We start from the raw sequence: 12,396 nt of genomic DNA, 5'->3' as shown, positions 1-12,396 counted from the left end.
AGTAAGAAAAGAGTTCCTGAAAGAAAATAGTTCCTCCCCAGCCTTAGTTAGCTTGGAGCGTCAGACAGCATGGTCTGCCTCGGGTGAGTATGCAGCATGGTCTGCCTCAGGTGAGTTCACCCAAGCATTACCATATGTTCTGCCATGATGAGCCTGGCGCCTATGGCGCCAGGACAGATGCCTTTTATGAGCCTGGCGCCAAAGGCGCCAGGACGAGGTCCAAAGAGCCCCTATAGGGGTTTGCTGGGTCCTGCTTGGTGAGTATGAAGTCTGCTTCCGGGGACGCTGGGCCTGACCTGGCTCCTCGGGAGCAGGCATCATGACAAAAGCCCTGTACGCCAAATCACTGAAAACCCCTTGACGGTAACTGTAACCAGCTAAAATACAACTCATGTATAAGGTAGAGCAAGTAAATGTTAGCTGCTATAAAACATTCTGTCAACAAAGGAAATGTATCACGCCACACACATTTAATATCTGTTAACATGCTCAAGTAAAAGAAAAGCTTTCCTTTTGCCCATTGTCGACTAATTGGCTTTGCTGCAGTGGTCGCTGCCTCCAACTGAGAGCGAGAAAACTGCTGAAATTACCCGGAAGGTTAAAGTGAAATTTACAAATGTTTGCTCGTATTATAACAACAAGGAGCAATTGCGTAAGGACAATTCTGATTCCTGAAAGGAGTCAAACCGTCACTATGCATATTTGAAGGGGAATGAAAGTCCTTACGTTGCTTTGAAGCTACAAATCTTTACCAAAGATTGGTCGCATATCTATAAATCTGTTTCTCGTGTGATGCTTGAATCTTGAAACATTCAGAAGTATTTTAAAACCGTAGAAGTTGAAGTACAAAGAAGAGCAAGCATTACCCAAGCCATTAGACTAATCCTTTCTACGGTGAAACCAGCCTTTTTAAAATCTAACCACCTTTCTTTTGACGTTAAAGTTGCTAAAAGTCAAGTGTCCTCTGATACAAGGGTGACAAGGTTATCCAAAGCTGGAAGAGTGGCAATACAGTTTTGCGGTAGCTGCTGGAACCAAGAAGGTCTGCATAAAGCTGGGGAAGAGAGTTGGGTGCTAGTAAGATGATTGAGTTTTTAATACGTGAGGCTGAGACTGTTGAAGCTAAGAGTAGCTGTCTGGAAACAAAGGCAGATCATTTTTGGTAGCAGTAAGACAGACAGAAGAGGCAAAGAGGCTGCCCCTTCCTTGTGGCATATGAAGAGATAGTGAAACAAAATGCAAAACAAAAAGGTGATGGCTCGAAGGTTTTCAATTAATTATAAGCACTGGCACAACTCTGGGCAACCCTCCAGACCATAGTTTTTCAGCCTGCCAAGCCATTACAGAAGGGGAAAAACCATATGCAAATCAGGCTTGGTCCTACCCCAAAAGGGGCAGTCCAGTCCGAACTGCTAGGTTACATCCCTTATGCACGAGACTACAAGCATCCCCAGACATGTTTCAGCCTTGTTGGGAGTCATCAGTGAGGAGTAGCTTGGGTCTAATAGGCCGGGCAAACTCAGGACCCATGTCTGGGCATCCCCATCCCACTTGGGGTGACTTTAGCAAAACAAAAAAGTGATGGCTGGAAGGTTTTGAATTAATCATAAGCACGGGCACAGCTCTGGGCAACCCTCCAGACCATCATTTTTCAGCCTGCCAAGCCATTACAGAAGGAGAAAAATCATATGCAAATCAGGCTTGGTTCTACCACCAGCCTGAACCAGTGGTTCAGATTAATTCAAAACCTTTCACCCATCACTTTTGTGGATGTCTCGCTATGTGAGAGGGTATGCCCAGACGTGGGTCCCTGTCTCGTTGCACCATAGGGAAACAAGCTGCACCTCACTGAGGAGGCCCAACAAGGCAGAAACATGTCTGGGGTTGCTTGTGTTTCCATGCAGAGGGTACCTGGTCTAGCAGTTCGGGATGGGCTGCTACGATTTGTGGTAGTATCCGACTGATTTGCATATGGCTGGACCCCTTTTGCAATGGCGCAGGCAGGATAAAAAACAGTGGTGTGGAAGGTTGCCCAGAGAAATTCCAGTGGTTCAGATTCATTCAAAACCTTCCACCCATCACTTTTGTGGTTATAGGAAGGAAGAGTGCCTTGCCTACCTGAGGAGGCCGAAGAGCCTTGTCTTTAAATTGCCAAACAATCATTAAGGCTGAAGTTGTAGCAGAGCCAACAGAACTGTGGGTGTCTATAATATTGTCAGAAAACATTGTGTTAAAGGTTGTTGAAGCAGTAGAAAACTGAAGCAAAGGAGTCTGCTTTCACATTGGCAATAGCAGAAAGGGAGAGGAGAGGTAATTGTTTTAAATGCACATGTTGTGCGAACTTTGCACCTTTTAACGCTGTCTACGGCGGGAAGGTGCCTGGCTTCCCTACAAACATGCTTTGCAGTCTACTTTCACTTTCCTCTCCTCGGAGGTGGAGGGGCGTTGTGATCTTCTGCTTCTTAGCAGAGTTTCCTGCCTCGCCTGAACACACACCTACAGGTACGAGGTCTGCTGCTCCGCTCCTTGCTTTTAGCACACTTACTGTGCAAGGCGTGTGACTGGACGCCGCAGTGCAGACCTTGCTCTGCTCATTGTTTTAAACGCACGCATAGTGCAAACTTTGTTCCTTGTAACGGCGTCTACGGCGTGAAGGTACCTGGCTACCCTACATATACGCTTTGAAGTCTGTTTTCACTTTCCTCTCATTAGAGAGGAAGGGCCCTGGCTAATGCGCAATCATGTGCATACAAAGTTCAGACCTTGGTCGGAAGCGGTCAGAGGCAGCAGTCAAGAGCAGCATCCGCTGAAGTCACGCCAAAGTCTGGCCCGTCTGTGCTCGTTCGTGCACAGACCGGGCCATGGGCTGAAAATACAGGTAATCAGTGCACACATGTGCCCGTGGACTATATTTCCCACAGTGATTTGTTGTGCCTTGCACCTACTGCAACCTCTTCGCCAGTATGGTTTAAAACATTGGCCCACAGCGGTAACTGTTATCATAAATCAAGTACCTCATTAGAGAGCCTCCTATTGAACGCTCGTTCATTGGTTGCACATGTTCAAGATTGCTACAATTTGCTAGCCGTCTCCCAGCCCGCTTCACTTTGTGTCACGAAAACTTCGGCCCCCTCCCTAATTCAAGCCCTACACCCTAATTATGAGATTGTTAACTGTGACTGCCCTTCTATTCATCCGGTGGGGGGACGCTATTATTTTTAAATCAAACTTTAAAACCACTTGTATAGTGATTGATCACACTATCAAGATGGAAAGCTTATTAGTCCGCATTTCCATCTTGCCCAGTTTTACTTTGGTCATTTGGTGATTTATTGCCCCCTCGGCTTTTGATCATACCTTTTTTACTCAATATCCTGCTTTTGTGTCTGAACTACAACTGAAGCATTCCAACCCTGTGAGTGTTAGCGACGTCAATCTCTCGGTCAATAAAGCTAGTGAACAACCAGCCTCTCTTTCTTGCATCTATGGCAGATCTCGGTTTTCCCCAACAGGTTACCGACTCCACGCCAGCTAGGAAACACTTTTGATCTTATTTTTGCCCCTGAGATTATTTTGTCTACTGTCCCCCCCTTCCCGTTATCTGGTCCGACATTTATGTGGTACCTTTCTCTATTCTACTCTCAGAGCCTATTCTCCCTGCTCGGAGACAGGATATTCTGAAACGTAGCTGGCACTGTGTTCCACGGTCAGATCTTGCAGCTCGCATTGTCTATCATTGTGATGACACAATTCATTGCTCTTTGGCGACCTTGTCGTCAGTCTTTAGCAGTGTGTCTGACTTCATTTCACCTCTTAAACTTTGTAAAAAAAGAAAAACCGCCCTTCTGAGCCGTGGTTTTCTGATTAACTGAAATTGTATAAATTATTGTGCAGGCAGGCAGAAAGAAAGTGGAGAGTCGCTACTGTGTTGCAGATAAAATTCATTTCCGCAAAGCCACTGGCACTTACCAGAAGGCTATCCTTCTTGCCAAACAATCTTTTTTCAGTACTAAAGACAAGGCTGCAATCAATCAACCTAAGGCACTATTTGACTTGGCACACTCTCTGTCCTCTCGTGCTAAGGTCAATTCTGGGATCGTGCCCTCTCAGGTGTTTTGCGAATCTCTGTCAGAGTTCTTTTTTGATAAAATTGTTTCCATTTGTCATAAAATCGCTACTGCCTGCTCTCACCCTTCGCTCTCCACTCATCCCTCTTCTGACTCTTCGTCCACTGCAAACTGGTCCACTTTCCCCACTTTTACTGATTATGATGTTCTTGCTGCTATTGATAAACTGAAATCTGCTTCACCTCTTGATCCTATTCCTCTTTCTCTACTCAAGGAGATCTCAGCTGAGATCATAACATGGATTTCAATGGCAATCAATACTTCTTTCTTGTAGTGGCCTGAGCAGTACTTTGACCGTCTTTCGGTGCCCATATGTCACCCCTTCTTCGTCAGCTTAACTGGATTCACGTTGAGACGCGAGTGCTGTTCAAGTCACTGTGCATCGTTCATAGAGCCTTTTACAAACTTGGTGCTGATTATCGCCAAGCCAAGGTCCACCGGTATGTGCCTTCTAGAGCTCTTTGCTCCCAATCATCTTTGATGATTCAAATACCTCGGGTGAGACTTTCTCACATGGGTGGCTGTGCCTTTTCTGTGGTGGCTGCAAAGGCTTGGAACACTTTTTTGTTGGAAACGTCTGCTGCTCTTCCGATTCTTTATCTGTTAGGTGAGTGCCACGGTGCCTTCGGGTGAAAATGCGTTTTATACGTTTTAATAACATAAATGAAGAAGCATCCTGACAAATTATATTGAAGAGGCTATAAATATTTGGACAGTGGTTGAAACAGGAGCAATACTGTTGTCCTTTGAACTATATCTACTCCATCCTGGAAAGAGGATATCCAGGATTACCACTGGTGCCGTTTCTTTATTGATATTGAAAGGGGAACTTTTCAACAAGCAGATAAAGAACTGTTATCAGTGGATTTAAAACTTTGTATTCTTTATCACTTTGAGAGAGTGACTTTGGGACAATCCTGGGAAAAGGATCTACCCGGGACAGGTAAAGGTTATCCAAGCCATTGGTTATTTGATTATCATTTATTTATGTTATTATTTGCTTTGTATGTTTTGTTGTTTAGTGTGAGGGCCAGTTTTGTGTATGCTAGGAGAATTTCCCTTAGAACCTAGATTAGGTAGGGAAATCCCTGTTAGAATAGGTTTAGTTATGTTTTCTTAGCACCTTTTGGTATTAATAAAATGTAAAATGTTGAGAAAATCCCAAGCAGTTGTCTGCCTCGCATTACTGACCCCTCATAGAGACAAGAAGAACAGAATGTTGCTGGAGTGTACTGGGAGCAGGCAGGGAGCCGACTCACTTGGTGGTGGCGTAACTGCAGAAAGTTAGACCGCAGGGTCCAGAAATTACACACAGACCACCAGCCTGCCACAGAGCTGCGCAAGAAGGAGAAGGAGGGGCCCCCTTGACTCTGAAGAACCAAAACCGTGTCCCAGAGGTACCAAAGGCAACGGGAACAGCGGGAAGACCGGATGGGGTACGGGAAGAGGCCCAACTCAAACAGAGTGCATTGGCTGTCATCTCCCTCATGGCAGTTGTCAACCATATACCACTGTCCAAGCAGAGTGGAATGGGAGCCATCTTCCTCATCAGAGTGATTCACCAAATACCTCTGTAGAAACAGGGGGAATTGGGAGTTGTCTCCCTCATAGCTGTGACCCAACAAATGGCCATGGAAAGTGAACTTTGTGACAATCCACTCATTATGACATAGAAACCATTGGAGAAATATAAGAGATATAGAGAACCCTAGAAAAGACATCCAAAGACAGTGTTAAATGGAAGCCAAATAAGGCTATGAATGATTAATTCAGGTATTCTTCAAGAGTGCTTAAAGACCACTGTGGAGAACTTTTGTAGAAGCACCAGGACAAGGGATTCATTCCCCTGGTCCCGTGATGTGACATAGGAGGAGTTACTTCTACTAGAAGACTGAAGCAGCCAGTATAAGGGAGAAATTCTCCTGGTGAAGGAAACTCATACTTCACTTTAGCTAAAAGGGTTAGGGTTAGATTAGTTAGTTTCTGACAGAGGACAGAGAATATTTAATTTCGACTGACATTCTGACAGGTCACCAATGTTTTCCTAGGATGAGGCAGGGCAAGCCCCTTAGAAGTAGGAAGAGATGGGTTTTCTTGAGTTACACTAAAAGGGCCTGATTCACATTGGAAATGGTCTGTGAATCAGGCACTAAATGTTTATAACCACAACATGACCCCTCCTTGCTAGTCTCCTTCTACACCTTTATAGAATCTATGGAGGAAAAGGTGAAGAAAGAAAATATTTCCTAATATTAATTAGCAGAAGGAACAGAGGAAGTGAGAAGAAATAAAGGTAGAAGAGACAAATGAACAAAGGTTACGACAAAAGAAGATTGTGGAAGAAGGGTGAAAAGTAAATAAATGCTTATGACTAAGTGTAAACCATTTAAAAGAACAGATTTACAATGTTAGTACAGTTAAATAATTTTACTTTGTTAAAAAAGCACAGCCCTCCCCCTGGAGAAATCCCTACCCGCACACCACCCTCTAATTCATGCAGCTGTCAGAAAAGTGCCAAAGCTGGCTGTAGCAAACACACATGACTACACAACTCTCACCCACACAGAAAGAGACAGTGAGAGATTTGGAGAAGTAGAGAAAGTGAAAAAAAGAAACAGAGGTAAAGAGAGGGCGAGAGAAAAAGAAAGAAGCCAGAGCAAGAGAGTGAACGAGAGAGAGGGGGACTGGTTTTCATGGGCTGTGTTCCCTGTGCCTGTGGTGAGAGGAATCGGTTTGTAGTCTACATTTGCTTTGTGCTACTTTGGTAATGGCAAATTGTCAATATGCCATTACCAGGCCAGTAGTCCAGCAAAAGGAAGGAGGCATAATAGGGTACTTTGCCGTTCATTTTTCTAAACACCTGTTTTGCCTCTTGAACAGCAGATGTGCCAGGTCACAGGTACCCCTAATGTTTTGCGATGAAAGTATGAAAAAAAGTCCAATAAAAAAATGCTGCAGTAAAGACTCAAACTGTCAGAGGTTGGTAAATTCTGAGCTGGTTGAGACATTTACCACATGTTGACATGTGCAGTACACTACACAGTCTGGCCGAGATCAATTATGGATTGTTTGCAGTAAATGTCATGAGTGAAATATTTTTGAGCTGCACAATCCTGGCTCACAGATAGCTCAATGACACTCCTCCCAAACCTTGTGTGTCTCCAACAGGCTTTTGTTTTTGGTGGGTGATAGCCCATTCATGTCTATGGATGGGTAAGGTGCTTGGCTGGTGAGCAGAATAACTCCATGGCGTTCACACCCACCAAATTGTGAGTTGAGAGGTGGCCCCCTTCAACGAACAACCAACTGGGTAAGGTTGAATCCAGCAAGTTGCTTTTGCGTCGTCTAAGCTTAGTTTAAAAAAATGTAGTCTATCATGCCTATGATGGGGACACTCTAGTTAAGTTGGGGTGAGAAAGAAGAGAGAAAGAGAGAAGTGGGGTGGGTATATTTTGCAAAACAGACACAACCGTCTTTGCGTAATCACAGCCGAGTGAAAACAAACATCTGCAAATAGAATTGAGAAACGCATAGGAGACTGAACACTAAGAAAACAAAAAATAGGAGAAAAACTAGTGTGCAGGAAGAGCAACAGTCTTTCAAGGAAATTACCAGTACCATTGAAGGAAAAGAAGTGATGCACCGGCCGGGAGCCAGCAGGACCCTAGCGCATGTATAAGGGAATAGCCTGGTTGCCACATACACCCCGCAGTTCTCTTTGAAATCGCCTTATAGTCTGTGCAAATAACATTCAATCCCATTTGCTCCAAGAGGGGATATACCTTGAGTCTGGATTTGGAAGGGGGACTGGATGTAACAAAGAAAAATATCCGATATTGCAAGGATTAAAGTTTTGCTAAGTTAACATTTTCTTGGTTGCCACAGTTTTCCTTTCAATATGGTTGTTCCCTATTTTCTAAATAGCCTTAGCAGTACAACTACTTCAGGAAGTCAACTAAGCGCTTTTTGTAGTTTGCTAAAAACAAACTTGTTCGCCTATTGAAAGATATAATTCTTGCCAACCTACATGTTGTTTAGCAACTTAGTCATTGTCTATACTATTGCCCATACTGATCGATGCCCACTGTGCCTTTGTGCAACTTAGTCACTGCCTATGCTGATCTCTGCCCACTGTGCCTTGTGTAACTTAGTCATTGCCTATGCTGATCTATGCCCGCTGTGCCTTTGTGCAACCTAGTCATTGCCTATACTATTGCCCATACTGATCGATGCCCACTGTGCCTTTGTGCAACTTAGTCACTGTCTATGCTGATCTCTGCCCATTGTGACTTTGCGTATTTTAGTTACTGCAACCCACTGTGCTCATGCTATTTGAACCTTTGTCATTGTAGCTCACTGAGCCTATGCTACCTTCTGCCCATCTGTAGCTGCCTACCCAATCCACTGTGTTTACTGGAATTTAGTTCTACATCATGAGTAGTATACCTTGCAGCGTGCTATTGTACTTACTTCTAATTATCCTCCACCATAGAGAGGACAGTAGCTTCCCTACAGTACTCGAGACCCATAAATAATTCTACCATGACCATCGTCTCTACCAACACCAGTATGGAATACCCGGATCTGAGTCCCTCGACCGAGTTTCCCAGAAACCCATGTATTTTACTCTATAGAAATTCCAGGCTTAGAGCTAGACTCACAAAACTCCATGAGCCTTTGATTAGAACTCTACCTCCTACTAACAAAAGATCCATCACCCAGAAGACTAATACCGCCCATCTCAATAACAGGAGACTTCCTCCTACCCATACCGAAATTGAACAGTCTCATCCGATAGCACCCCCCCCCTCAAAGGGGGATTAATAAATGCCAGATCCCTGACAGCACATGCTACTGACATCTGTGATTTGATAGTGCTCGATAACTTAGACTTTATCGCTATCACAGAGTCCTGGCTGCACGACGCAGCAGGACCCTTACTTTCCTTAGCCATCCCAGAAGACTACTATACTCAGGCAAGATAGAACCAATATGCGTGGTGGCGGTATAGCCATCATCGCAAAGTATAGCTTAGGTATGAGAATCTCACCTACAATAGCATCCGACTCATATAAATCGCTTACCATTAAACTTCCACTAACAAGCTCCCAAACATTGACTATCCACCTCATCTACAGACCACCTGGTCCCCTAGGGACATTCGAGGAGGATCTCCACAACCTACTCTCCAACAACCTTAAAACCTCCTCCCAATTACTCGTCCTAGGGGACTTCAATTTGGGATTTAATGACCCCTCAGACAAAAATGCCACTATCATTGCCAATTCCCTCTCCAATCTGGGCATGACACAAAAAACTCTAGAACCCACTCATAACAAAGGAAGAATCCTCGATTGGCTAGTGGACTACAACTGTACTGCCAACATCAAAGCCATTATCCCTCAACCTTGGACAGACCATTTCTTCCTTTCATTTGAATTATCCACCTCCAGACCACCTCCACCAGCTCCCATCATGGCCCCGCCTTGCCTAACAAGAAATAAAAAGAGCATCACCAGAGATAAAGTGATCCCGGCCATTCTACCTATCCTCAACGGATTAGAGGATCATTTAGACCCAGAAACATTAGTCAATGAGTATAACAAAATAATGTAAACCACCCTTGACAACATCGCACCTCGGAAACTCAGACAAAGTAAACCTAAATCTCACCTAAACAAATGGTTTACCCCTGAACTTAAGGATCTGCGACTACTTAAGAGGAGCTACGAAACAGCATGGAGGCTTACCCCCTCAGTAGATCACAAAACGAAATTTACAGAAATCTCCTCCCAATATAAAAAAGAAATTTGGCCAAACAGAACTCTCAATAAGCGAATCTCCAACGCTAATTCAAGCATGAGGGAACTGTTCACCATCCTCAAGGAACTAGAGTCCCCCATCCCCATTCCGGATATTTGCACCAAAGATAAAACTTGGTGCTCCGACATCCAGCAAGCCATATCAAATAAAATGTCCTTACTCCAAACGAAAATAGCCAAAAAGAAAGCCTCCCTTACACAACCATCTAAGACCAACAACTCCCTCATAGATCTTGCCCCTAAAGCCCAGGACCCAGCTATACGGTTCATGTTCTCTAAAACATCTATTCTTGAGGTGGCGAAAGTAATCCTCTCTCAAACCGTCAAACTGCCAGGGCGATTCCTGCCATGCCCAGCTTATAAAAGATGCTGCTAGGGATCTCTCCACATTTATTGCCAAACTTGTCAACTCCTCATTCACGTCCGGTACAGTGCCCACCAATCTAAAACAATCCTGGGTACTACCACTGCTCAAAAAGCAAACGTTAGACCCTCTTATACCCACGAACTACCGTCCCATTACGACAGTCCCCTTTCCTGCTTAAAATCCTGGATAAGATTGCCTATAATCAAATCCAAAGTTTTCTGGAACTACATAAGCTCTTAGGAGAGCGCCAATCAGGATTCCGTCCACCACATGGCACTGAGACTGCCCTCATTGACCTAAAGGCACAAATAGATGAACTAAGAGAAAGGGAAAATGGCTCTCCTCTTGCTGCTGGACCTCTCAGCAGCGTTCGACCTCGTGGACCATGGGGTACTTTGCAGCCACTTAGACTCCGCCACACATTTCTCCAGAGAGGCCATAACTTGGATTGAATCCTTCCTTAGTGACAGGACCATGAGGGTGTTCTCCCCATCGGCAGCGGCGGACCCAATCCCCATCCAGTGTGGAGTTCCTCAAGGCTCGTGTGTCTCCCCGACTCTACAACATATTCACTAAGCCCCTTTTTGATTATCTGGACCATCTCGGTATCACCTACACTAACTATGCAGATGATACCCAGATCCTCCTCCCACTTTCCGGGGATTCCAACAAGGATTTGGCCTTGTTGAATAAGGTTTATATCATCGTCCAGGCATGGATGGCAACCCACGGTCTATGCCTGAACGATGATAAAACAGAGTTGATCATCCTAGGGACACATTCTAACATTAAAAAACTTAGCCAGGACTATACCTCATTTGAAATTGATGGGAATATCATTAAGGTATCTAAAGACGTGAAGACACTTGGCTTCTATTTGGATGCCACCCTCTCTTTCGATAAGCAGGTGAAGTCATTGGCTTCGGCCACCGCCTACACCAGCTAGCTCATTAGAGCAGGCAAGCACTTTCTCTCTGACAACTGCCTTATCCTAGCGAGAGCACTAATCCTCTCGAGGCTAGACTATTGTAATGCCCTCTACATTGGAGCAAATAAATCCATCACCCACCGTATTCAAATTCTACAAAACAATGCCTTACGAGCTGCCCTCGGTGTATCTAAAAGATCGCATATTTCAAAGATCAGGCGTCAAAACAACTGTCTGTCCACCCAAAACAAAATCCACTTAAAAGTAGCTTCCCTGGTTCACAAAGCCCTGAATAATGCCGCACCGAACTATCCCTAACAAATTCACAAAAAGAAACCACACGCGCCCTACCAGAACCTCAAATGCCAATAGCCTCATAATTCCAAGATTCAGGCTATCTAAGGCGGGGGGCAGCAGTTAACAGGTTCAAGCGGCCCAATTATGGAAAATGCTCTACGGGAGGAGCAGCCCTTTCTGAAATTCAGAACCAACTACATCAACCTGCTGAGGTCGGCCAATGATTAACCGATTGGTGCACATTTATCTTCACTCAACCCTAGCACATACACATCACCATCCTGTTCTCCTTTGATCTTATGGACCGCCTCACTCCGTCAGCTGGTCGATGAGCTAACGTCCATCTAGTGCCTGTATATATATTGTCTTTATTCTATTTTGTATACATTTTGCATGTATTTTGTGTGTTAATTGCAATTTCCACCTATCTGTGCTACGTTGCATTTTGTATTTTGTACATAGTATGCAACCATTGACCTTACCCTGTAACTCAAGCTTTGCATTTTCTGTACTGCTGCACCCGGCTACCTTCGGGTCTGGTGCGCATTACAAGTGATTAAAACAAACAAACAAAAAGCAAACTGCTTTTTATCTGGCTAACTATGTATTCTACCTATTAAAACAATGGAGAAATTGCATTCATGTCCTACTGACACAAAATCGGTAAACTTCGCTTTATAATTTAAAACAAACGAAAAAGCACACTTACCCTTGATATTCTATGTACTTGTATATCATTCCTGCTATCAGCATAGCCACGAGTGCATAATACCAGGACGAAATGAACATCAATGCAAGGCAAATGCTCATGCCCAAGAATGAAAGAGCCCTAATAAAAAAAACAGATGCAATGAG

The 12,396-nt window shown here is 44.3% G+C and overlaps 1 protein-coding gene across 4 annotated transcripts in view; it reads right to left on the bottom strand.

Moving 5' to 3' along the window:
• SLC12A4 (solute carrier family 12 member 4) overlaps positions 1-12,396 on the bottom strand; it is a 1,569,223-nt gene that overhangs the window by 367,840 nt on the left and 1,188,987 nt on the right. For all 4 annotated transcript variants that reach the window (XM_069639659.1, XM_069639652.1, XM_069639655.1 and 1 more), the window contains exon 15: positions 12,251-12,370. In XM_069639659.1, coding sequence (XP_069495760.1) covers positions 12,251-12,370 — 120 coding nt within the window. The remainder of the gene's footprint in view (positions 1-12,250; positions 12,371-12,396) is intronic.

Source organism: Ambystoma mexicanum, chromosome 1q, assembly GCF_040938575.1.
Source record: "Ambystoma mexicanum isolate Mex_15411 chromosome 1q, UKY_AmexF1_1, whole genome shotgun sequence".
NCBI lineage: Eukaryota > Metazoa > Chordata > Amphibia > Caudata > Ambystomatidae > Ambystoma > Ambystoma mexicanum.
This window is presented reverse-complemented; position numbering and strand designations above follow the sequence as displayed.